This window comes from Quercus robur, chromosome 1, assembly GCF_932294415.1.
Source record: "Quercus robur chromosome 1, dhQueRobu3.1, whole genome shotgun sequence".
NCBI classification, from domain to species: Eukaryota; Viridiplantae; Streptophyta; class Magnoliopsida; order Fagales; family Fagaceae; genus Quercus; species Quercus robur.
Window position 1 is genome coordinate 3,020,522 of NC_065534.1, and position 24,481 is coordinate 3,045,002.

The window sequence follows — 24,481 nt, forward strand, 5'->3', positions numbered from 1 at the left end:
AGAATTATAATAACATGACTAATGGAAAGGCTTGTTTCCAAACACTAGGTAATATTAAAGGTCACCATCCAAAATTTTGAACTTTAGAATACAAAATTAAAATGATCCCAAACTTTAAGGTTGTAATTGCAATTTAGTCTTTATTGGAAATTGGTTATAGTGTAAATATACTTGAAAAAAAAAAATGGAAGTGTTAATAAGCTGCACGTAAGCATATAAGATAAAAAGATAAAAAAAATAACCTCTAGGTATGTAAATGTACACAAGCAAATCAATGCATAAAATAATTTCTTTGTCACTGGACTAGAATGAGATAGATGGCATATGAATTGTGAAGCTCACCCCTTTCAAATTAAATGTAAAAAAAATATCATGTGGTTCCTAGTGAGAATCATTGTTGTCTACACTAGCCCTTAGTAGTTGATCAATCATATAAAGAAGAATTAAATTATATGAGTGTCATGACATTCAATTTAAATAAAATCTGTTAAGTTGAATAATGTGTAAAAAAATTGCAAAGAATATTAAAAAAATTCAACTTAAGAACAGAAATTACTAAAAAAGATGACTCTGTATGTACGTACTATATGTGACTATGGTCCTGTCTCTCAAAAAAACAAAGGACATGGTAACGGTAGTAAGAGATCTCCCGTAACAGAAAATCCAAATGAATATTAATAACATTTAATTAATATTACCAGTTGAGACAATATCACTATTGATAACACTCTAAAAACTAATTAGAAAATAAATATTAATAACATTTAACAAATCCCCTGCATTGCATGGATTACGTGTTAGTTTTTTTGATTGCATGATCAAACCAAGAGTTTGTTTGGAATCTGATTATTATGCTAGAATTGAAAAAATTTTACCTACTGTAGATAAAGATAAAAGTTAGCTGAAATAGTACAGTGAGACCCATAAATAGTACCAAAAAGTACAGTGGGACCCATAAATTATAGCAAAAATAAGATGAATAGTAAAATAAATTGGCAACTTTCATCAATGCCAAACGCACACCAAATATAACATAAAGAAACTAATATGTATGGATATACTAATTTAAGGGTAGCAATATTAAATGAAAAAAAGAAAAAGAAAAAAAAAAGCGTTGCAATGCATATTTAATGCAATAGAATCATCATCAAATTTTGGAAAATAATAGGTTGCTAATGGGGAGAGAGAGAGAGAGAGAGATTTATGGTAAAGAAAAAAAAAACAATACAAAGTAATAAAAAGTAGATTAAAAAAAAAAAAAAAAAAAAAAAACTTCAATTAGTATCTATTAATTGGAAACCATATAATCTCGCACACGCCAACATCAACTTCAAGTCTGTCTCTCACAAGACCCCGAAGTGGCCCAAAAGTCTTCAACTCCTTGATCTCGTAAAAAAGGGAAGCCCACTGACAAATATAAGAATAAGATCACAAGCCCACTTTTAAACTTCCTGTTATTGAGTTCTTTTTTCCTCTTCTTTTCTTTGTGTGACTTCAAGGCCCAGAAAATTCTCGCGTAAGTGAGTAAGTCATTCTCTTGGACTATGCTTTTATATTCTTCTCTTTTGTTTTTTTGTTTGCTTCACTTCACGCCTTGTTGGACTGGATCTCTTCAGGGTTTGTCACCTCGGATTGACAATCGGCCCATTTTGCATCTTTTAATTTCCTTGGGAATTGGGCATAAAACAAAGAAAATTTATAATCCATCACAATATAGCATAAAAGTAAGATTAAAGGTATGTTTCAATATCGTTTATTTTTAAAAATTGAAAAACTGAAAATATTGTAATAAAATAATTTTTAAATGTGTGAATAGTGTCATGGGACCTGATTTTAAAGTTTTTTTGCCTGAAAAAAGTATTTGTGAGTTTCGTAAATAGTGCACGGGACCCATTTTTTTTCAGCAAAACGTAGAAATATACGGAAAACATGCGTTCCAAACGCACACTAAATATGTAAATATGAGAGTAATTTATTTTATATACATTAGATGAATGCCAGTATAGATTAGTGGAGAGGTCACACATAGATTACTTAACCATTTCTTTGTTTAAATGGAACTGTAGTGCATGGTAAATTTTAACAATACATAATTTGAGATAAAAATATGGAATAATTTATCGTGGATCGGTGCTGTTGTGCAAATCCAAATGGAGTCCAAAGATCATCATTTTCTTTATTGTGGGTGGTCATAGACTTATGGATGCTTGTGTTTTTTCACCACCTTGTGTTACTATATGAATTGTTGTTTTGTTGGAAGGGAATAACTGCAACAGCCAAATTTTAGTCCCAAAATTTTGGGTTAAAAAATAAAGTTCGGTAAAAGAAAAGTAATATAAAAGTCCTTAAAAAATAAAAGAAGAGTCCTGAATTTGGGATTTTTTTTAATTTTGTTTTATTTATTTTATTATGTTCGTGTGTATTTGTGTGAAAGAGAATAGAGAAAAGAAAAGTAACATAAAAGTCCTTTCGGTTAGACATTTTGTAAATTTAAAAGTGCATTTTTAAAAACCAAAACTTTATTTCACAACTGCAACTGTGTGTAACTTTTTTTTTTTTCACAAATACTACTTTTAAACTTTAAATATTGTTTTGCAACAACTCCAACTTAAACAAAGGCACCCTAATTGCTAATTTGTTGCGTAAGATTAAATAATCTTTGACCGAGCCGGGCTGGCCTCCAGAACTCAACTTCAAAAGTTGAACTTGTAATAAAGCATGATGATATGAATTGACTTATGAACCAAATCAATAGCAATAATAAAATAACCTTAAAAAAAATCGTACTCGGACAATAAAATTAAAATGAAATTCGAACTGATCTTATTGGGTCGCACCCATCTTCCTTTACATCTTTTTAGATATTGGGACGCAACGCACCAATATAAAAATTCTAATCAGTCCCTAGGTAGGTTAAGACATTCAAAAAACTAAAAAAACCTTGCTTTGATGAAGAACATTTCAATAGTTTAATACAGCCTACAGATTAAAAAGTTATTTAATCAGCCCCTTTATTACGTATCCTAATTCTACATGTAATATATCCAAATAACAAAATCTTAATTTCCTTAGACTATCAATGTACTAATTTGTAGAGATTTGTGATATCTGGTACAAGCAATCCAGTATTCGTAGGCTTAACTCATGCCCGATCACATAATATCAAAAGTCCTATTCATGCCATTCAATGATCTGTTTGTTTAAAACAAAATAGAGTCATTATCAAGATATATTGGAAGTAGGTTCCAATTAGCTCAACTGATAAAGTTTCTGATAGTTGAATAAGAGATCTGATGTTTAATCTTCACATACATCAAAAATCGATTGATGTATTGGTTTGATGATAAATAGCTATTATTAGGAACGAACATCATAGGTTTGAAACTCTCTCTCTCTCAAAATATATAAATATATATATATATATATTAGAAAGAGAATAATGTAAAACAGAAAAATAAAAAAGAGTAGAATTAATTTAAAGCTTTAATTTTATTCCACCATATTAATAAGAGAGCCTTGCCAAAGTTGCACTCAATAACAACATCAAATGGCAGCATCTATTCTATTTATTTCCCTTTTCACTAGAATGAAGGCCAGAAAAATAACCCTGGGGGTTACTTTCAAAAGTGTCCCTTGAAATGTGCGACCCTCCTCCACTACCTGGAGCAACCATCATGCCACCGCCACCGCCGCCCTTTGAAGAGCTACCCCCAGCACTTTTGCCACCTCCACTTCCACCTCCACCCCCACCTTTGCCACCACCACCTCCTCCTTTGCCACCTCCACCGCCACCACCTTTGCCACCCATTCTGAATATGTGTAGCTGCTTAGTAATTAGAACTATTAGCTGCTATAGATGTCCAAGAAAATTGTTGCTTATAAAATGATGATATGGCTAAGTATTTATAGAGACAGATGGTCAAATTATTTTTAATGATCATTTCTATACAATTAATAATGGATTCTCAGAAGATTGGCAATGCATAGATGCTTGCATGGATTAGTGGAGAGGTCACGCAAAGATTAATTCACCATTTCTCAAAATTGGAGCTGTAAATTACTTGGCCAAATACTGCGAATTAAAAGTTTAAAACAAAATTCGTATTAATGTTATTGGGGCGCTACAATATTCCTTTTTGTCTTCTAAGTTAAGGTGACTATTATTTTATCTATCTAGAATAGATTTTGGGCAAGACCGTGATTTAAAAAAAAAAAAAAAAAAAATTGGTAAGATACTATTAGCCTGATAGGTGTCATCGAGATTAATAATAGGTTTTGAATACTTTTTTATGCTCTATAAAAAGTAGTAATTAAAAAGATGTGTGCAAATACGTAGCATTTATCTTTTAACAATATTTAATTTTTAATCTTAGAAAACTGTGGAAAAGAACTTTTGAAATATGAAATCTGAACAATGTGCATGTACCTTCCGTCTATTGAAAAGTAAAAGGATTAACTGAGTTTTGTAACTCCTATGCCTTTTATTTGAATGGACTTCCATACTGTATTTGGCTTTTTTTTTTTTTTTTAATTATATAAATATGATATGGTTTTTTGGGATACTTGGATGATAGATTCAATAAGTTTGAAGGATAAGCTGTAAATCCAAAGATCTTAAATTTATCTACCACATTATTCATCCATGGGATTCTTTAGATGTTTCATGGGCATTGAGTCTAATCAAAAGTTGAAACATCACTTTCTTATAAAAAGAATAATATAAATAAATAAATATGATAAGAAATAAGAATGGGCATTGAGTCTAATCAAAAGTTGAAACATCACTTTCTTATAAAAAGAATAATATAAATAAATAAATATGATAAGAAATAAGAATTGAATCAATAATATCCATTTCATGATAATTGTTTTTTTCCCCACCCAATTAATACATCAATGTGTTTATTTTTGGTGTAAGTGGAATTCAATAATAAGAAATTTATAAATTGTGCTAATTAGAACTAAAGTATCCGTATAGTTGTTATTGTGTTGATTGGAATTTTTTTGTTTTTTTTGGGGGGGTGGGGGGGGGTTTAAGCTGCCACTCAACTCGAACATTTTCGGGTGATGAGAATCTAAACCCACTACCATTCAATTCAATTTAAACAAATTTGAACAAAGTTTTCTGATTTATAGTCAGATGTGGCGGTCTCAATGGGTTGGGTTGGAGTTTAGCCACTAAATACAAAAGTGAAAGAAGAGAGTATTGGTGGTCAATGATGCTAGATCTATGGTAGTTGGCACCAAATATGTGGTCATTGGTTATAGATATGTGGTCGCTAGTAGTAAGGCAGGCGAAATAGGCATGATATTGATACATGAGTAGGTCAATTTCGACGGGTAACAAGGTCCCAACCTCATCAACAGACTGATAATAATCGAGTTTAAAGGTCTTAAACCTATTGTTATCTGTCGATCTCATCAAAACCATCCATAAACAGCCGTAGCATTGGGTTAATTGTTTATGTAATGGGTTTTCATCAACAAAATATGTTTAATTTTTTTTCTTAACATGCTCTGTTAACTTCTTTCTGATGCTTCCTCGAGTTAGAAGTCAGAATATATATAATGATCACGTTACTATACCAAAGTGCAATTTTGAATGGACCGGCTCTAAGCTTTCTAGAGAGAGAGCTAGAGTCATCACAATTAAATATGAACACACATAAATTATGTTAGAATGGATGAGCGTGTATTACCAAACAACTGACTTTTTGGTAAGTTAAAGTTGGCCGCTGGCTATATTATAGTAATGTTAATTTTGAAGAGTCAAAATCTCATACGTGGTACCCGTAAATTTCCCAGAACCAGCAAGTTCGAAAAGTCTTAGCCTTTATGATTACGAAGTATACGTGTACAAATTATTTACAATTATTGAAGTTAGCTAGGCCGGGCCAGAAGAATCTAAACCCCACAGCTCGCACATATTCCGTTTTTCTCATGTTTGGAAACAACAACATCCGCCCCTTAATCTATATATTTATTAATAGCCAAAAGTTTAAAGAAAATTCAATTAAATTTCAATTGAATTTTATTTTGTAGCACATGTTCCATCTAATTTTAAATTTGTGTTTCAAGTGAATTAGAAAGCTCTAAAATGTGTTAAAATACAAGAGTTTGTTTAAATCCCCAATTAAAAATTACGGCTAGACTGCTTTTACTCTAACTTATCTAAGTGCGGAAATGAAAATAAATGAAGCGCAATCAACTGATACTACTCTAGTGCATAAATATGAACAACAAACAATTAAAGTAAAGCACAAGAGTAAGGAAAGAGAGATGTAAACATAAGATAACACAGCGATGTGTTATCGAAGAGGAAACCAAAGACCACGGCGAAAAACCTCTTCGCTGCCCTCCAAGTGGTAAGTCGATCCACTAGACAATAAGTTGGGATACACAAATAGCAAGAGACTCTCCAAGCCTAATCTACCCAATGTACCTAAGCCCTCTAAGTTCCTACTCCAACAAAGTTTTTCGGAACTATTTCTTGTCTAGTTTTTTGGATCTCGTAATACACTCGATTGCATCCGCCAAGCCTCACCAGTTTCTTTTAGCAAATCCCCAAAACTTCCCAATCTCCGAAACACTCTCTACACTCTGAAAATGTGTGGGTTGTGTTTGGGTACAAATCTTCTCTCAAGGTATAACAGTGGGAGAGGAAAGGAGAAGAGATTACAATGATTTCTCACTAAGGATGAGTAGCTCTCTCTCTAAAAGATGGGTGTGTGTATTATAGAAAATCTATCTAGGGTTTTTCTCTCTGAATGACCTCCCTTACATTTGTGAGTAATGAGGGTATATATAGTGTGGGTGAAGGGTAAGAAAGTCACACTTAAAAATCTTTTAGGCAGAATGTTTTGCGACTATGCAGAATGTTTCGTGACTATCTTGCAGGAAAACCTTACCCACAAGACACTCGAAAAATCCTCTAGGCTGACATGACTCTTCAGCTTCCAGCATGTGCTCCTCACGTGGCTCTTTCGCGGGTTAGCTTTTAGCAAGACACTCGCGAAATCCACTGATTCTTCAATTCATGCTCAATTTTTCACCAATTTAATATTAAACCTAGGAATGGCAACGGGTCGGGTTCGGGCCGGGTTTTTTCATATCCGGACCCGACCCGCGGGTCAAGACCCACGGCCCGGACCCGGGCCGTTTACTAACCGGGTTTTTTTTCCAGGGCCCGGACCCGCCCTAGCCAGGCCCCGCGGGCCCCGTCCAGCAGTCTCCCTTTAGGGCCCAATCTAAAGGCCCTAAACCTTGACCCAATTAAAAAAACAAAAAAAAAAAATTTTCCAGGCTTCACATCAGAAATTACAAAATTACAAATCATAGCCAAGCCATTTTCATTAATGCATGGTAAGCTAGAAGCAGATCACAAGACCCATGCTTTCATTTTCCACACTTCACATCACAAATCACCAAAAAAAAAAAAAAATTACAGAATTTATCAATTATCAAACCAAAAACAATACAACCCAACCCAATAACAGAAATCATATAAGAATTAGGAAATTAACCCCAAAAAAAAAAATTTGGAGAACGAACGCAGAGAGGTGGACGTTGGCTTGGCAAACCCAGGAAATTTCACTCTCACGGTCTTATGGTGAGCGGTGACAGATCAGAGAGGGAGGAATGTTGGCTTGGCGTCGACGGCGGGGTGGACGTGGAAACGCATGGAGGAGGAGTGGCTGAGTGAGAGTGAGGCCGTGAGGGTGGGTGAGAGTGAGTGCTTGAGGGGGGCGACGACCATGCGGTGGGTGAGACCGTGAGACTGTGATAGTGATGGCTTGAGGGAGGCGACGGCTGTGACTGTGAGGATGGATGAGAGTGAGAATGAGAGCTTGAGTGTGCTTCTATGAGGGTGAGGCGCTGTGAGGGAGGCGAGCTGGAGCTGCTGCTGAACAAATGAGGGGCTAGGGTTAGTTATAGCTCAATATATATATAGGGGCTTTTTTGTAATTTTAATCGGGTTATATCCGGGTCGGGTTTCGGATTTTTTTATAAAACCCGGACCCGACCCGGACCCGCTTCGGGTTTTTTTTTTAAAACCCATACCCGACCCTATTCCTAATCGGACCGGGTAAAACCAGGCCCATTAGGGTCGGGCCGGGTCGGATACCCGCGGGTCGGGCAAAAATTGCCATCCCTAATTAAACCCAATATAATAAAATCCCACAAAATACAAGGAAATAAATTAAAGCAATTACAACACTTTTTGTTATGGAATAAAACCAACATAAAACATAGTTGTAAATCATAACTTTACATAATTATTTAGTATAAAAATTGAATAGTTCAAATCTAATTAGATTCTAAATTGAATTTCAATTAGACTCCAATTTTGCGCCACATATCTATCAAATTTTTTAATTGTTAGCAAGTGAATTACTGGGTGCAAAAACCAAAGAGTCTAAATTCAATTAAATTCTAAATCATATATATATATATATATATCTATATATATATATATATGTATGTATGTATGTATGTATGTATATAAAATGAGAAATCCTTACATATTTTAGAAAGGATAAAACTTAAATATAGTACCTTAGGTACTGTTCCTTAAGTTCCCCTCTTAAAATTCAGTCATGTGGTTATTGACTAAAAAATATACTTCCATCTCATAAGAAAAAATTCACATGACAGAATCTTAAAAAATGGAACCTAAGGAACAGCACTTAAGTATTATATCTAAGTCATGCTCTTTTAGAAATGTATTTGTTAGGACATATGTGATTCACCTGTTAAGAACATATGTCACTATTTTAATATAATTGGCTAATCCTTTGACAAAATGCACTTTACTTGTAATTGGGTAGATCTAAGATGTGTTTAATACTTCAAAAAACTTTGTTTCAAGATCAAGTGTTGAAACCATGTAAGTTTGTCCAAGATTCAAGCTGCAAAGTGCCTGTCATTAAAGCTCAACAGTTAGCCACCTATTGAGCTTGAAGAGTTGTTTAGCCTCGTGGCTCGACAGCAGCTCAACAGATAGGGTATCTGTCGAGGTTTATGAAAAACAAATTTTTAGTTTTGTTTTGACTATAATCCGTGATTATGTGTTTGAACTTTCTTTTCTCACAACCCTAGACATATAAAAGGATTATTTTAAGGGCTGTCAAAGTGTTTACAAGTTGCACAAGTGTTGAGCAAAGTTTGTTCAAGCAAATTGTGATCGGAGACACAGTTTTGCTCTAGTTCATCATTCTTGTGAAGAAGTTGCTGTGTTTGTGCACCGTAAGGTTTTGTGATAAGCATCTTCTTGATCTTCATCGTGGATGAATTGAAAAACTTTGCAGCTAACAATCTTCTCTAGTTGGTGTTTGAAGTCGAGTACTAGGATTCGCGCAATTGGTTAGTCACGTACTAAGAGCCATGCATCTAAAGGAGAAATTGTCACTATAGAATAAGTCCAATTGGGTATTGGGGTAAGGGTTCAACAGTAAGTTGGTATAAGGTACTGAGATTCCTTTACTTGTAACCTCTTGTTGTGATAATAGTGGAATTTCGGGAGTGGTGACTTTAAAATCACCCAGTGGGGTTTTTACTGTTAGGTTTTCCCCATTCGTAAACAAATCACCGTGTTATTTATTTTCAGTTGCATTCTTAATTTAATTGGTGATTTGTTTGTACTACCACGCATTTACATGTTAATTTGATTAATTATAAAAACTTGGTTAATTAATTAATTAATCTATCATAAGGGGTCAATTTGTTTTTAGCTTATCAATATCGTTTAAACAAGATGTAAGTGAATATCATGTGTACTTTGAACCTTTTCTCAAAAAGGGGTATAATTTGAACTGTGTAATTGTTATTATTTTTAATTTTACTTGTGCATAACCACAAAGTTACACATTAATTCTTATAAAATTACAATCCTAACTTTTTTTTTTTCATCTGACTTGATCATTTCAAAAAGAACAAATATAAAAATTCACATGAAAAAATATATATATTAACTCTCATTTCAACCACCATATATTCCATCGTTCGCTATATGACATTTTTACAAGTGCAAAATTGGTGATCTAGATTAGTACTCAATTACCACCAACTCGATAATGAAATTCTTCCTAACCAAGAGACGTATAACACAAATCAATAACTTGTCCCCATACCAAAAATTTGAGAGCAAATATATCAATTACAAGAAAAATTAGAGATTTTCCTACCCATAATTAATAAAAATTAACCTATACTTATAAAAACATAAATCTTATCTTGACCAAATTGGCTCTTCTTTTATAGTCTCTAACATGGGCTTCCTTGATCTGCACACAGATAACCTGTATTGAAACTCTGGTGCTGAAAACCCCTCAATACCCTCCAAATTCAATCTTGGCCCTCCAGCCTCACCTTCATCAGCTTCCACCGCCACATGTTGGGTGTCGCCGCCGCCGTCGCCGGACTCGGGCAAAACCCGGATTTTACTAATCCCACCGGAGGAAGATATCCGCTTAGCCGCGGAGTTAGCCACGAGGAAAAGCATTGCCATATCAGCTGCAACAACCATAGAATTCACTCTCTTCATAGGAAACATGATGTACACATTGCCAAACTCTATTTCCTCGTCGGCGCCGAGGGCGGAGAACCTCCGGCCAATGTGAAGGGATTGAGAGTTTACTAAGAAGAAGTTTGGGCACTCGAACATGAGCTCAGCTGCTTTGATGGGTTCCCGGAATTGTCTCACTTCACCACCAGGAAAGACCACTCTCGCTGCCTTGTTGCTCTTGATCAAAGGTGTCGCAAGGGTGCATGAAACATAGTTCCCCATTTGTAAACCAAAAAAAAAAGCTAAAGTATTTAGAGAGGTTTGCTTAGAAAATTGGTTTTGGGATTTGTTGGGAATGGTTATACTATATATATAGGAAGAATGAGTGAGTCAATGGCAGCCGGAATATTTGATATAGAAAAATGAAAGAGTGTAAAAATAAAAAATGTGCGTGAGAGAGAAGGTTAAAGTAGTATACGTGTGGTGGGCTAGTGACAGTGTGGTGGGTTTTTGGCTTTTGTTTGTGTTTGATTTTTTAAGGGCTGTGATTGTTTGTGATTTGTGAATACGCGTTTGGGGCTTGAAGGACGGAGAAAAGTTGGCGAAATTTCATGTGTTATCAGCGTCTAGTTGTCAAGCGAAATTTCGCTGTGGAATTGCGTGTGGGGCCTTTGGTTCTGAAGCCTCTTAGCTGGGTGAGGTGAGTGGGTTACTACTAGAAAGGAAAAGGGGTTGAACTTTGAATAATCTTCTTTGTCGTTTGTTTACCGGTTGTTAAAATTGGAAAGAAAGTGAAAAACATTAAATGATGTAAAGAGAGAAAGATGAAGCAAAGTATACGTGTGGTTCGGTTGGATGGTCTATGTCGATAATGAAATGTCCTTAACCGTTACATTTTTGCTATCTAGAATTGTGTGTTACGACTTACAAGTAAGTCAATACAAGTTATATGTTAGGCTTAGCGGATAATCCTGAAATTATAGTGGACTAAAATTTAATTAGTATTACAAAACCATGGTAGCGCATGGTATTCTTACTACTCTATAAAACGAGAAAATATTTTGGTATTATAGGATACTATATTAGCGGTAGCAAAATCAAATAAGTGTGAGACATATTAGGAAAAAAAATAACTACTTCACTAACAAAAGAAAGACACGTGTTAGTAGGTAGTTATTTCTACACACGTCTCTTATTTATTTGATTTTGATACGGATGACATGGTATCATTTGATACAAAATGCTTTTTCCAATAAAATCATGCTATATAAGATAATATATTATCCTATGAGTGATGTTAAGAATATTAAATATTTTATTACATAAAATTTACAAATTGACATGACAGAAAAAAAAAAAAAAAAAAAGAATCAAACATTATAATATTATATTATGTTGTTAAATTTATACTAACTAGTATATAACGATGTATATATACACAAGTATAATTAAAAATAGTTACAATTACGCATGTGGGGCCCAATAATTTGTGGGCCAGGCCCATTTATTCGTTGGGGCCCAAAGGCTCGAGCCGAGGAAGGTTATAGACCAGGCTCGGTAATACCAGTACAAAATAGCCTTGGGACACAGCCGAGGACGACTCGGTCCTCGACATGTTCGAGGTCTCACTAGAAGGAAGGGCAAAAACGGTATAGGAGCAGCTTGGAAAAAATCTAAAATATCTAGGTCAATAGAAAATGATATGCTAGAAAGTATAACGACCAGGGAAAGCTGCCCTTACTACCATTCAATACTCTGCACTTGACAGAGCCATACTTTTCAGCTTTTACAACCACCCCTAACCACTCTGGGTATGGGCTGATGGGACAAGTATCAGTCTGGGAAAAGTCGATCATACACGTGGACGAAGGATAAGGAACACATGCGAGTATAAAAGGAAAAAGTAAGCGATCCAGAGGAGAAGCTGGGAAAAATGGCCAAAAACTAGAGCCTCCCAGCCCGCCTCCAGGAGAAAGACTCCTAGGGCGAAAACGACTTAACCATGTATGAACACCACGAAAAACCCACCGTTTGGTGACCAAGGCCTAGCCTTTCAAACTCACGCTCTATAAACGATATTGTTTGGGCCTTTTTACGTGTGAACCCAATACTATTATGGGTCGTTACAAATTGTGTCCTCACAATTGGCGCCGTCTGTGGGAAAGGCTTGTGTGTTAGCATAGGCGGTAGGTCGAGACAGTTCTCTTGTCATTTCTAACGACCGGTTGTAGTGTTCTAGCGTAAAGTTCCACTAGGGGCTATGTTTCTTTACTAGGGGCTGCGCTTCGTGGCGTCAGCCGCACGGGTGGTTCTAGGGGCTTGGCCGAGGAGCTAAGTCCCCTAAAACCAAGGTCCCATGCCATAGCTGAGGGGTTATTTCCCCCAACTATATTAAAAATCAAGTTTTGGACAGAACCAAGGTATTGCATGGTCCTCGGACTCAAACCTATGGGGAAACCAACTACTTAGATGAGAAAGCTGAGTTTTGGACAGAACCAAGGTATTGCGTGGTTCTCAGACTCAAACCTATGGGGAAACCAACTACTTAGATGAAAAAACTGAGTTTTGGACAGAACCAAGGTATTGCATGGTCCTCGGACTCAAACCTATGGGGAAACCAATTACTTAGAAGAGAAAATTGAGTTTTGGACAGAACCAAGGTATTGCATGGTCCTCGGACTCAAACCTATGGGGAAACCAACTACTTAGATGAGAAAACTGAGTTTTGGACAGAACCAAGGTATTGCATGGTCCTCGGACTCAAACCTATGGGGAAACCAACTACTTAGATGAAAAAACTGAGTTTTGGACAGAACCAAGGTATTGCATGGTCCTCGGACTCAAACCTATGGGGAAACCAACTACTTAGAGAAGTCAACTACTTAAGAAAAATTCTAAGTCACTCAGCTCTCGGACCAAATACCAGAAAATGTTAAGGCAATGAGAGTTATTGGGAAGAGGGCGAAATGCCTTATTACTCAGCAACCTACCGGGGTTGTATATTTTTGGGTTATTTATCCTTGGATGATAATTTCCTACGTGGCATCAAGCATTCAGCCATCACCTCGTCCAAATTGGGGGTATACAATCCCTTTTTTCAGGTCGGTCTTGTTATACATGATACCTCTAATAAATTCATAATAACATCTTTTTTCTTAGTAAGGGGTTTCGGTTTTAAGTATTGTTTTCTCAGGTCGGCGTTATTATGCCAGACAACTCTAATAAGCTTATCATAACATCTTTTTCTTTTCTTCTGAGTAAGGATTTATATCATTTGTTCAAATCGGCATTATTATGTCGGATAGTTTCGATAAGCACGGGACAAGATCTTTTTATTAACGGGGATTTTGGCCCTAAGCGTTGTTCAGAGTATAGAAATAAAAGAGAAGTCACAAAGTAGTACGTCTGCTTACGACATAACCATTTGAAAAAGAATAGATAGAATATGCGAAATAAAGCAATGGTGACTTTTATTAACATAAAGAGGTATTACAGCGTACAATGAAGGGCTTAAACAAGCCTATATAGAAAACGAGTTACAAAAGCAATAAAAAAAAAAAAAAAACGAACAGCCAGAAATCTTTTCAAGCTCTGCTCCCAAGTCTTTCCAAACTCTATCCCATCGACGCCCATATTGAGAGGAGGACCTTCCTCGGTGGGAGAGGAGAAGAAGAGGAAGAAGGAAAAGCATCAGGATGGATCTGGTGGTGGAAAGAAGAAGAAAGAGAGGCAAAAGGAGGCACCAGTGAAGGAAGAGAGGAAGAAGCAGGGATACTTTGTCCCTGCGTCAGTCTTGGCTCCTAACACGCTGGTGCCATGTTAGATATGCTCATAAGAGAGCGGCTGGTACTGATAATGTGTGACCCCAGCTCAATCGCACCAAAAGTTTGACGTGACGAACCCCTGCTTCGGATTTTGGCTGAAAGGAGAAGGAGAGGTATCTTGAGTCTCTGCCATCCCTGCCCTGACCGAGCCATTTTTAACGTCACAAGAACATGGTATTCTTGGGAAGGGTATGGCTCCTTCATTACCTACTCCTATCTTGAACGTATTACAATTTAAAGTGTCACTAGCGGATAAAGTAAAACTCTGGAGGAGGCAAAGGGTTTTCAAATTTCAGAAGGATTAAAAGGGTCTCTGTACAAGAGAAATAACCTCTTGCATTTTCTTCTTATATGAAGGGCAAAACGGAAGATATTTAATCTGTTCAGATTTCCAAGAAGATCTGTAAACGAGAAATATACACGTTCCACTTCCCCACACCGTCAATAACCGTCGAATTTAAATGGTCTCGTAAAGGGAAATCATTAAAGGCACGTTTTGGATAACCAAACGGCAGGAATGCATTGTAAATGAATTCAGAGGGATGTCTCGTGGCCCGGTATGTTTCCTGGGTAGATGGAGAAACGCCAACATTAATGAAAGACCGAGTTAAACGAACTGTAATAAAGGCTTGGTATTACCAAAACCCCCCTCTCCAACTAAAAGGTCGGACAACAGGGTTTTGAGGGGCTATTGTGGGGTCCAATAATTTGTGGGCCAGGCCCATTTATTCGTTGGGGCCCAAAGGCCCGAGCCGAGGAAGGTTATAGCCCAGGCTCGGTAATACCACTACAAAATAGTCTTGGGACATAGCCGAGGACGACTCGGTCCTCGGCATGTCCGAGGTCTCACCAGAGGAAGGGCAAAAACGGTATAGGAGCAGCTTGGAAAAAATCTAAAATATCTAGGTCAATAGAAAAGGATATGCTAGAAAGTATAACGACCAGGGAAAGCTGCCCTTACTGCCATTCAATACTCTGCACCTGACAGAGCCATACTCTTCAGCTTTTACAACCACCCCCAACCACTCTGGGTATGGGCTGATGGGACAAGTATCAGTCTGGGAAAAGTCGATCCTACACGTGGACGAAGGATAAGGAACACATGCGAGTATAAAAGGAAAAAGTAAGTGATCCAGAGGAGAGGCTGGGAAAAATGGCCAAAAACCAGAGCCTCCCAGCCCGCCTCTAGGAGAAAGACTCCTAGGGCGAAAACGACTTAATCATGTATGAACACCACGAAAAACCCACCATTTGGTGACCAAGGCCTAGCCTTTCAAACCCACGCTCTATAAATGATATTGTTTGGGCCTTTTTACGTGCGAACCCAATACTATTATGGGTCGTTACAAATCGTGTCCTCACAACGCACATACATAAGTTTAAATTATATAAGGTGTAAGAGTTACAACTTACACCTTTTTTTAAGCTATATGTTTCTAAAATATGTAATGGTTTCTTTCATATATATATATATATATATATATATATAATTTAGAATCTAGTTTGATTTGGGTTCTTTGATCTTTGTAGCCAATAATTTATTTGTCATAAAAGTTAAAAAATCAGATCGGACATAATATAAAATTAGAATCCAATTGAAATCCTATTTAGAATCTAATTGAATTTAGACTCTTTCGCTCAGTTTTGGGCCTTTTAGCTTTAAATATATATTACATTCATTGTTAAGTTAGTTTGTAAAATTGTTACGGTAAAATTGAAAGTAGTGTAGCATTTGCCTTTGTTTTCATGGAGTATTTTTCTTTGATTTTGTTGCTTTCTATACATGTGGGGGGTGTGACGTGCTGTCCTATTCATTAACTCGGACAAGAAAACCAGCTTATCATGGGGCTGTCTTGGACACTTTACATGTTGAAGGAAAAGGACTTGGGTGGAAAAAATGAGGAAAGGAAAGAGAGGGTGGGGTATGCTCTTTCTATGTTTTGTTCGGTAGAAAGAAGAAAATAAGTGTGAAAATTAAATAAGATGGAAGAAAAGTAGAAAACTTAGAAAAGAGTGAAGGATGTGGCAACTTCCATTGAGGCCATATTTAATTCTCCTTAATTGAGAGGAAATGGGGGTGGATTTGAACGATGTTTAAACAGAAGAATTTAAGTGTGAAAATGAAATTAAAGGAAAGAAAAGAATGAAGGAACTTCCATTAATGCAACAAGTTAATTCTCCTCAATTGCGAGGAACTGGGAGTACTTTTGAAGGATGTGTAGTGTAAACATAAGAAGATAAGAGAGAAAATGAGAGGGAAGAGAAGAGAGTGAATGACGTGGAAACTTCCACTAATACCATATTTTAATTCACCTTAATTGGTAGGAAATGGGATATGAGAGTGATTTTGAAGGGTGTGATGTGATAAATAAAGGATTTCACTCTCTCTACCAGATAAAGGAAAATGAGATTTAATTTTCATATATTTACTTTTTATTTTATGTACTGAGGACATATAAGGAAAATTAGCAACTCTTATTTTCCTTCTTATATCATATTATATATAATAAAAGTTGGGCTTAGACGCCGTGGTTGCGCCAAGTGGCTTTACCAAATTGCATAAATTTTAATAAATTTTTAGATTTTAAGAATAGATATGTACATATTTTTTGGATAAATATGACAAAATATTATCATATATTATATATAATAAAAGTTGGGCTTAGACGCCGTGGTTGCGCCAAGTGGCTTTACCAAATTGCAGAAATTTTAATAAATTTTTAGATTTTAAGAATAGATATATACATATTTTTTGGATAAATATGACAAATCAAGTAATGAAATAAAGTAATATTTGATTTACAACTATAGCAGTTGTGTTTATCTAAAATGTTATCAACAAAGTCTAAAATCAATAGACTCTTCATCTAATCCTTTTTTTTTTTTTAATTTAAATTATATTATCACGTGTAACAAAAAAATAATATAGTACACCTAAAAACAAAATACGTACATAGTACACGTTAAAGTTGAAAAAATAATCTTAATTAAAAAAAAAAAAAACCAACAACATAGTACATGTTTCTATGATATATATAATATATATAAAATAAAAAAAAAAAAAAACCAGATATAACTACACTTAAAAAGAAAATAGCAAAAAAAAAAAAAAAACATATAATAATAATACTACACGTAAAAAGAACCTTATTTTTTATAAAAACAAAAACCAACAACATAGTACACATTTATATGATTTTAACTTCTCCTATAATTTCGAAGTTGATAAAAATCATAATTTGATTACAATCCAAATTCTATCATAATTTGATTACAATCCAAATTTTATCTTAATTTGATTACAATCTAAATTCTTCATCTAATCCTTTATAAAAAATTCTTAATTAAAAAAAAGGTAAAATCTAAGTTGATAAAAATCATAATTTTCCATGTACTTAATTTTAAAAATATTTTTACCATTTTATTTGTTATTAAATTTGATTATATTATCAAAAATAATAATAATTTATATATAAGTTTTTTTACTAAGCCGTGCATCGCACGGGCATAATACTAGTATATATATATGTGTGTGTGAGAGAGAGAGAATGATATTCTAGTATGCTACATCAATGGAGTATTTAAGAGAGAGAAATATAGTATTGAACTATTGATTAAGATTTGTAACCACATTGGAGGAGAAAATTCTAATTGGCTTGAAGTTGAAGAGCCCACGATCCATCGACTAAATCTCGTCAAGAGTCAGCCTTGACCAAACATGATTGCGGGATGATCAAGCTAACTAGCACAAGGTCTCCCTTGGTGTATTTGGAGTAAAGAATTCGTCGATCATTCCATTTAATATGAAGAAGTGTTTCAAAAAAGAAGTAATTGGTAGACAATCTTTACTTAGTATACAACTTTCTCACTTTTTGCGAGTCTAAGATATGTAATTGGTAGGAATCTTTCATCTCTTTTTTATTTTTTTAAGGAATGATTCAAGGACTTGAAACCATGATTTTGATGCTTTTAGTGAAAGACACTACTTGCCTTCTTACTAAGGCTGACCTGTAACAAAAACCTATAATTCCCCTCTCCTAAATCATGATAAGGCACGCTTTTTCTTAACCGCTATTGTTATTCTGTAATTTTTCTTCAAGATCTTCTCTCGGATTCGATATTAATTTAATTTTTGGAAGGCTTATGAATTATGCCCAGTCCCACTGGTTAATTTTTTCTCAACTAAAAAAGATGATTTCTTATTTTCCTCAGGTACTTATTACATCACTAGAGATTGTTCTTTTCCCACCCTTATTTGGTTGTAACCTTCGTTCTGATCCAATTTTTTTATTAAATCCCCCACCTACACAAAATTTAAACTAGGATTGATAAGATAATGAAAATTTTCTATTTTCAATTTTTAATTTTCAAGTAATGCAATTCCGAATATTAATTTTTGTCGGTGGGTTTCACACTTGCGATTATCACAAGTTGGACGGTGGACAGGCATGTGTAATCTGTGTACACCAATAAAAAAACACTATGTACGGAAACAAGGGATGGGTTCAGTATGCACTGTGCTCTTAGATGAGGTGCTTCAATCTGAATTCCTAACTTTTTCTAATCATCATCTGGTGTCCTACTTGTTACCTAGCAACAAACGTTCGAACCCACCAATTAGGTACTCTTCATTTTTTTTTTTTTTTTTTTTTTTTTGTAGTGAAAATTCAACCGAAATTCATGACTTTTTAAGGTTTAACAACATTTTCAATCTAATAATAAGTGTAATTAATCAATGAAAAGCCATCAATTATCTATAAAGCAAAAAGAGGTGGGGAATTAATGTATTAATGTTTATCAGATAGCCAGGTCCTACCCCAATTTAGGCTTTGCTTTGGTGGTCAGGTGGTGGATTGGATATGACAGCTATAAGATTTCTTTTTTCATGGTACATTAAAATTATTGAATGGTGGGGGAGTGGTGGTACTTGATTAAAATAGTGAGGAAAAAATAAAAATAATTTTTTTTTTTTTTAACCTAGCATTTGTGATCAGATTGAGTTTGTCTTTAAACTAATTTTGAGGAATTTGGAGGAAAATTTCTTCAATCCATTATGTGACAATTCAAATAACCATTTACATGTACTTTTAATTATACTATATGTTAAATTACCGATTGTCCTAAAAGCTTAAATTGTTAGGAAATGATGAATTAATCACTTAACCATAAGTCTAACACTATATAATCTTAATTAAACTTCAATTCCATTAAAAAAGTTATTATTTTAAGATAATAATAAGAATTTATTAATGAAATCAATTAAAAATTGCTCTCCTTCCATCTTGGATCTTCTTCATTATCCTTTCTTTTATCCCATTTAAGGTTTGTGTTCTTGACTTATCCACCATAGGTCATATAGTTAGGGTACGTTTGGTACACTAAATGTGGATTACAACAGGAATGGTAATCTTTATTACTAGGAATAAAAGGTGTTGTAATGGAATAACTAAACCTATTCATTAGTTTGGTTGTGAGTTGTAACATTAAAATAAAACTTATGATCTATTTTAGGAAATATCTCATTCATACAAATATATTTCCTAGAAAATAATATATTTTAAAATTTAGAGAGATGAGTTATTTTTTGATGATTTTTTATTTCCATAATTGTTAGGTGGATATGGAAAGTTTATTTATTTGGAAATATATTACTGTTAGAAATTAGAAATTAGTACATCTACTAATAGCTATTACAACCCTTTTAGAGAGGAATAGTTATTCCTCAATTTAAAGAATAGCTATTCATAAGGAATGACTATTTCCTGTAATAAAAACATAACCAAACTATTGAATAGCTAAACCATAGGAATAACTATTACATTACAATGCTTATTACAATCTACCAAACGTGCCCTTAGTAACTCAAGATATTTCATGCTAGGATATCATTTGGGCACACATGATTCACTAGATATCTTCTCTTATTGCCCCTTCAGTGATTTGGTTGAAGAATAATGAGGTCTTTGCTTATCTTTATTAATCTTACGATCAGAGACCTGTGCATACATGTTGAATCGATGAATAATACATTGACATCCCATATTTGTGGCTTCACAAAATAGGATGCTATCATCTTCCAACAACATATGTGAAAACTTTTCTTTTTCACATGCTCTTTCAATCACCCTATGCTACCCTTCATTGTCCCATTGCCACTACATCAGTCGAAATCCTCACCCACCAGTTCACCGCCCAAGCCCAAAGTCAATTTTATTATTATTATTTTAATATCTTGAAAAATTACAACATTATGAATACGAAAGATTCAGTGAAACTTTTGAAGAGAATACATTATAGACAATATGGTTTACATTTGATCCCAAACTCAAGTATAGAGACTCGAGGGTTGGAGAGGGAAATGATAAAAATAAGAAAAGGAAGAAAGAAATAAAAATCAAAATTAAGTCATTTTAGCCTTTTAGGTTCTTTGTAATAGTTATTCCATGAAACCATCACATATGTTTTTTATAAATTTAAATTCGACTTCTCCTAGAGTGTGTTTGAGAACTGTATATTTATAGTAGTTTATTTATTTAATATTTATCAACAAATATAGCTTCTTGTAATTTTTGTGTGTTAAATATGTGACAAAAAACTAAAAGTTTGATTATTTGTATGAAAAAAACTGAAACAAAGACTAAAGAGCAAAAAGCAAAATTGTTTTTTTTCCGAACACTCCTAATAAAAGAAAACTCTCTAGGTTGCCTGGTGGATGGAACTGCCACATTGAATGAAATGAGAAATAATGACAGAAGTTGAAAAATAAAATTACAAAATTATACAAACGAAAATGAAAATGTACTAAACTCAAAATGTGTGATTTGTAATTGAGCCTTTAAAAAAGGAAAAAAAGTACTTGCACTTGCAGGATGTGGTCTTGCAAGCGTGTCTTGTATTGGGCCTAACAAATGAACTGTAACTTTTTGCATTGGGGCCTTGATGAACTCAAAAAGTGTGATCTGTAATTGCTCATAACAAAACTATTGGTTCAAATAGGCACTTGCAGTGGATAAACTAATTCCAACGTAATTACAAATTATCTAAAATTATTTATTTAATTATTTATTAACTTGACAATCAGTCTAAATCGGATTGAAGGGTGATATTGGCTAGAGTTTTCAAATTAAATGGCCTGATTTGAGATTTTCTTCCACCCCATAAAGCCTTTGAGACAAGCTTGTAAGTATGTTCTGATGGATGGAAAAAATCCCAGAACAAGAACGAATTTGGGTTTGAACAAATCTTGTAGCCTTTCTTGCCACATTGCAGCATTCCTCCAAGAGTTCCATCACCACAACATGCATTACCTACGTCAGAGAAACCTAGACAACAATAACAAACAAACCATTGAATTAGTAACACGGAGAAACTATGGAAAACGGATTAAGATCCTCTAGGTTCTTAAGGCAAATTAGAATATTATCCATCTATTTTTGAATGAAAGAATTTTGAATTTATTACAATATCAACATTTGCTAATGTAGTAAAATTTAATCCACTCAATTCAAAATAAATGAATAGAATTTTATGAACTCCATAATGGAGTTACACTACGAATTATAAAAGATCTTAATCTGATAGATAGTACATTCCCATTACTCTTAAGTATGCAAGAAACAAATTTACGAGTAAAAAATAAGAAAGTTTAGAGGTTTACGATAGTGGGTAGGATTTGCACGAAATTTCTGAACAATGTTGTAAATTGCCCCATAAACCCCAATTGCATGTGGGTACTTAATGTGCATATGTTCGACCAAACTTTCCAATCCACGGTTGTATTCTTTGACCATCACATTCATTTTTCCATAACATCTATTATTCGGTGCACCAGGCAAGAGGGCCCTAGCTGGAACACAGCCAACGGGACCTAATGAAAACAAAGCAATCTTACGAGCACCAAGCTTGTAAATCTGAACAACAAAAGTTTCTACTTCAACAAGCATGGCTTGAACATAGGCATGTGGATCAGGCTTTGGTGGGTTAGAAGGGACGAAGTAGTTGAATATGTCATTGGAACCAGCCTCGAAGAAGAAGAAAGACTTTTGGACCAAACTTTTATCAATCAATTTTTGCTCCACCAATGTTCGGAATTGTTGTAGCTGGTCTTGCACTGGGATGACCCTCTATGCAATCCACATGCATGTAAAGATGACAGTGCTTAGCTTTAGGTAAATTACATGTGGCTAAGTAAAATAAAAGATCGCAGTAAAACCATGTGAGGGGGGTGGGGGGGGGGGGGGGTTGATAGTCAAGAAGATAAATACAATCCAATTAAAAGTTTCTGGTGCGCAAATAAATACTAGTAAAATTTAAATACAATACCTTAAGTGCAATGCATTAAGTTTTTCAATTGAATTCAACCACTTGATCAATTAATTATTTTTGAAAGAATAACACTATTCTTATCTTATTGATCAACATAACAAAATGTTTGTTTTATTGAGAACCTAATGCTCATTGTACTGTACTTAAGTTCTAACTATATATATATATGTCTATACGATCTGAAAGGAATATGCAGATGGTAGAACATTTTATCTTCCATAGTTATTCCAAATGAAAAAGATTTTGTTACCTCTTCCTTGTTTGTTCCCCGCAAAACACCACTTCCAGCGCTAGCAAAGTTTATTCCATTGTGAGGATAACTCTTTCTACTTCCCTTCATAACCGCAATCTTTGCCTCGAGGTATGGTATCTGGAAATCAATACCGATAAACTGGGCTGTCACATTCACACACCAAGAAAGGAAATAATAAATTAGTCAAACAAGAATAATCAAAATGAGTTTGGTAATTGAGAATTTCTAGAGTTCTTAAAATCGACAAAGCTTAGGTTCAATGTTTACTGAATCCGTTGAGATGTGGACATGTAACAAGTGTTTGACATGTCTTGCATCTCAACTAGTCCAATGTACAAAAACATTATACCCAAACTAGTTCCTCTTAGGAAAACTCTATGTCCAAGATAAAGCTACTAATATCTTATTCATTCAGGAATAAGTAGATTAAATTTTATCATGTCATCAATATTTAAATAAAGGTTGATTACTACCAAATTGCTATCTATTTAAATTATAGACGACGTAAATTCCAATCAACTCATCTTGAAATAGATGGATTTTTGTAATTTCAGTGTAGAGTAATTCTAAGAACCCCAGAGGATCTTAATCCAAGTTTGGTGCAACTAAATTAAGAAGCTAGCCACTTACAAATGAAGTCAACAACTGTTCTGCCATTAGTGAACCTTCCAGTGGGGTGGTGGAAGAAACTTGAGCTGTAGGGAGGGAAATCTGCCTGGGCGGTGCAATTTTTGATGAAGTGGTTGTTCCCGGCATCAAAGATGGAATCTCCAAAGCTGAAGATTGCCGGAATATTGTATGGAGAAACTGAAACGCATAATGTACTAGTAAGGAAGAGAAGTGTGAGGAAAAGATTTTCCATGTAAAATAAAATCAGCCTGATCAAAGTGACATAGAGAACAAGAGAAATTTAAGGGGTTTTAAGAGAACAATTTCAAGAAAAGTTGACACGTTCGGTAAAAAGGAAAAAGACAGGACAAAATAAAACAGAATGCACGAGCATAGTGCATGGAATAGCCGTTTTACATTGCTCACTTTTTATGAATATATGTGCCAGAAACAGTTCAGCTGTCTTTATTATTGCCATGGAAAGAATATATATATATATATATATATATATATATTTAGTGGACAGTAATACTTATTAGAATACATACGAAAATAATAATAGTATTTTAAATCGAGTTTATAATACATTACATAATCAGAGTACAACTACAAAAACAAAAGGATCTAACCTTTGTAGTTGTATACTGGGGTTATAAATAGCGAACACTAGACATACACAACTAATATAAGGATAAACATCCATATTTGGAAAGATCTTTAATTTGCATATTTTGGTTGGGTTATTTATAAATAGGAATAGTTAGGAAACACCTTTAAACTTCAGTCAGATTGAAATTGAACATCAAGTTCCATTTAGTTTGCATTAAAATACAAGTAAACTAATGCTATGAAAGTAGTAATTTAACTCCTCATGTGAAAAAGGAAAATCTTGTATCTTAATATGAGAGAGATATGAAAAATGGAAAGAGAAATGGCTTTTCTCTTTTCTGTAGTTCATGACACGTA

At 34.4% G+C, this 24,481-nt stretch overlaps 3 protein-coding genes across 3 annotated transcripts; all 3 read right to left on the reverse strand.

Moving 5' to 3' along the window:
- Nucleotides 1-3,501: 3,501 nt before the first annotated feature.
- Nucleotides 3,502-3,808, reverse strand: LOC126692622 (putative glycine-rich cell wall structural protein 1). The gene has a single exon (XM_050388294.1). It carries the CDS (start codon nucleotides 3,806-3,808, stop codon nucleotides 3,563-3,565), a length of 246 nt encoding a protein of 81 aa, XP_050244251.1. The 3' UTR covers nucleotides 3,502-3,562.
- A 6,420-nt stretch (nucleotides 3,809-10,228) lies between these two features.
- Nucleotides 10,229-10,786, reverse strand: LOC126692630 (uncharacterized). The gene has a single exon (XM_050388307.1). The coding sequence runs from the start codon at nucleotides 10,784-10,786 to the stop codon at nucleotides 10,229-10,231; it is 558 nt and encodes a 185-aa protein (XP_050244264.1).
- Nucleotides 10,787-21,161: 10,375 nt separating this feature from the next.
- On the reverse strand, nucleotides 21,162-23,789 carry LOC126713523 (GDSL esterase/lipase 6). The gene is made up of 4 exons (XM_050413284.1): nucleotides 23,537-23,789; nucleotides 22,904-23,049; nucleotides 21,986-22,451; nucleotides 21,162-21,650 (listed from the first exon to the last, which is right to left on the reverse strand). The coding sequence occupies exons 1-4, from the start codon at nucleotides 23,766-23,768 to the stop codon at nucleotides 21,406-21,408; spliced, it is 1,089 nt and encodes a 362-aa protein (XP_050269241.1). The 5' UTR covers nucleotides 23,769-23,789; the 3' UTR covers nucleotides 21,162-21,405.
- Between the last annotated feature and the right edge of the window lie 692 nt (nucleotides 23,790-24,481).

Bases quoted from the DNA above. Each gene is read 5' to 3' on its own strand.
- LOC126692630 (XM_050388307.1), bottom strand. From the start codon at position 10,786: ATGGGGAACTATGTTTCATGCACCCTTGCGACACCTTTGATCAAGAGC.
- LOC126713523 (XM_050413284.1), bottom strand. From the start codon at position 23,768: ATGGAAAATCTTTTCCTCACACTTCTCTTCCTTACTAGTACATTATGC. The intron at 23,050-23,536 runs GTAAGTGGCTAG...TGAATGTGACAG, and splicing joins AACAGTTGTTGACTTCATTT to CCCAGTTTATCGGTATTGAT. The intron at 22,452-22,903 runs GTAACAAAATCT...TGGATTGCATAG, and splicing joins GGGGAACAAACAAGGAAGAG to AGGGTCATCCCAGTGCAAGA.
- LOC126692622 (XM_050388294.1), bottom strand. From the start codon at position 3,808: ATGGGTGGCAAAGGTGGTGGCGGTGGAGGTGGCAAAGGAGGAGGTGGT.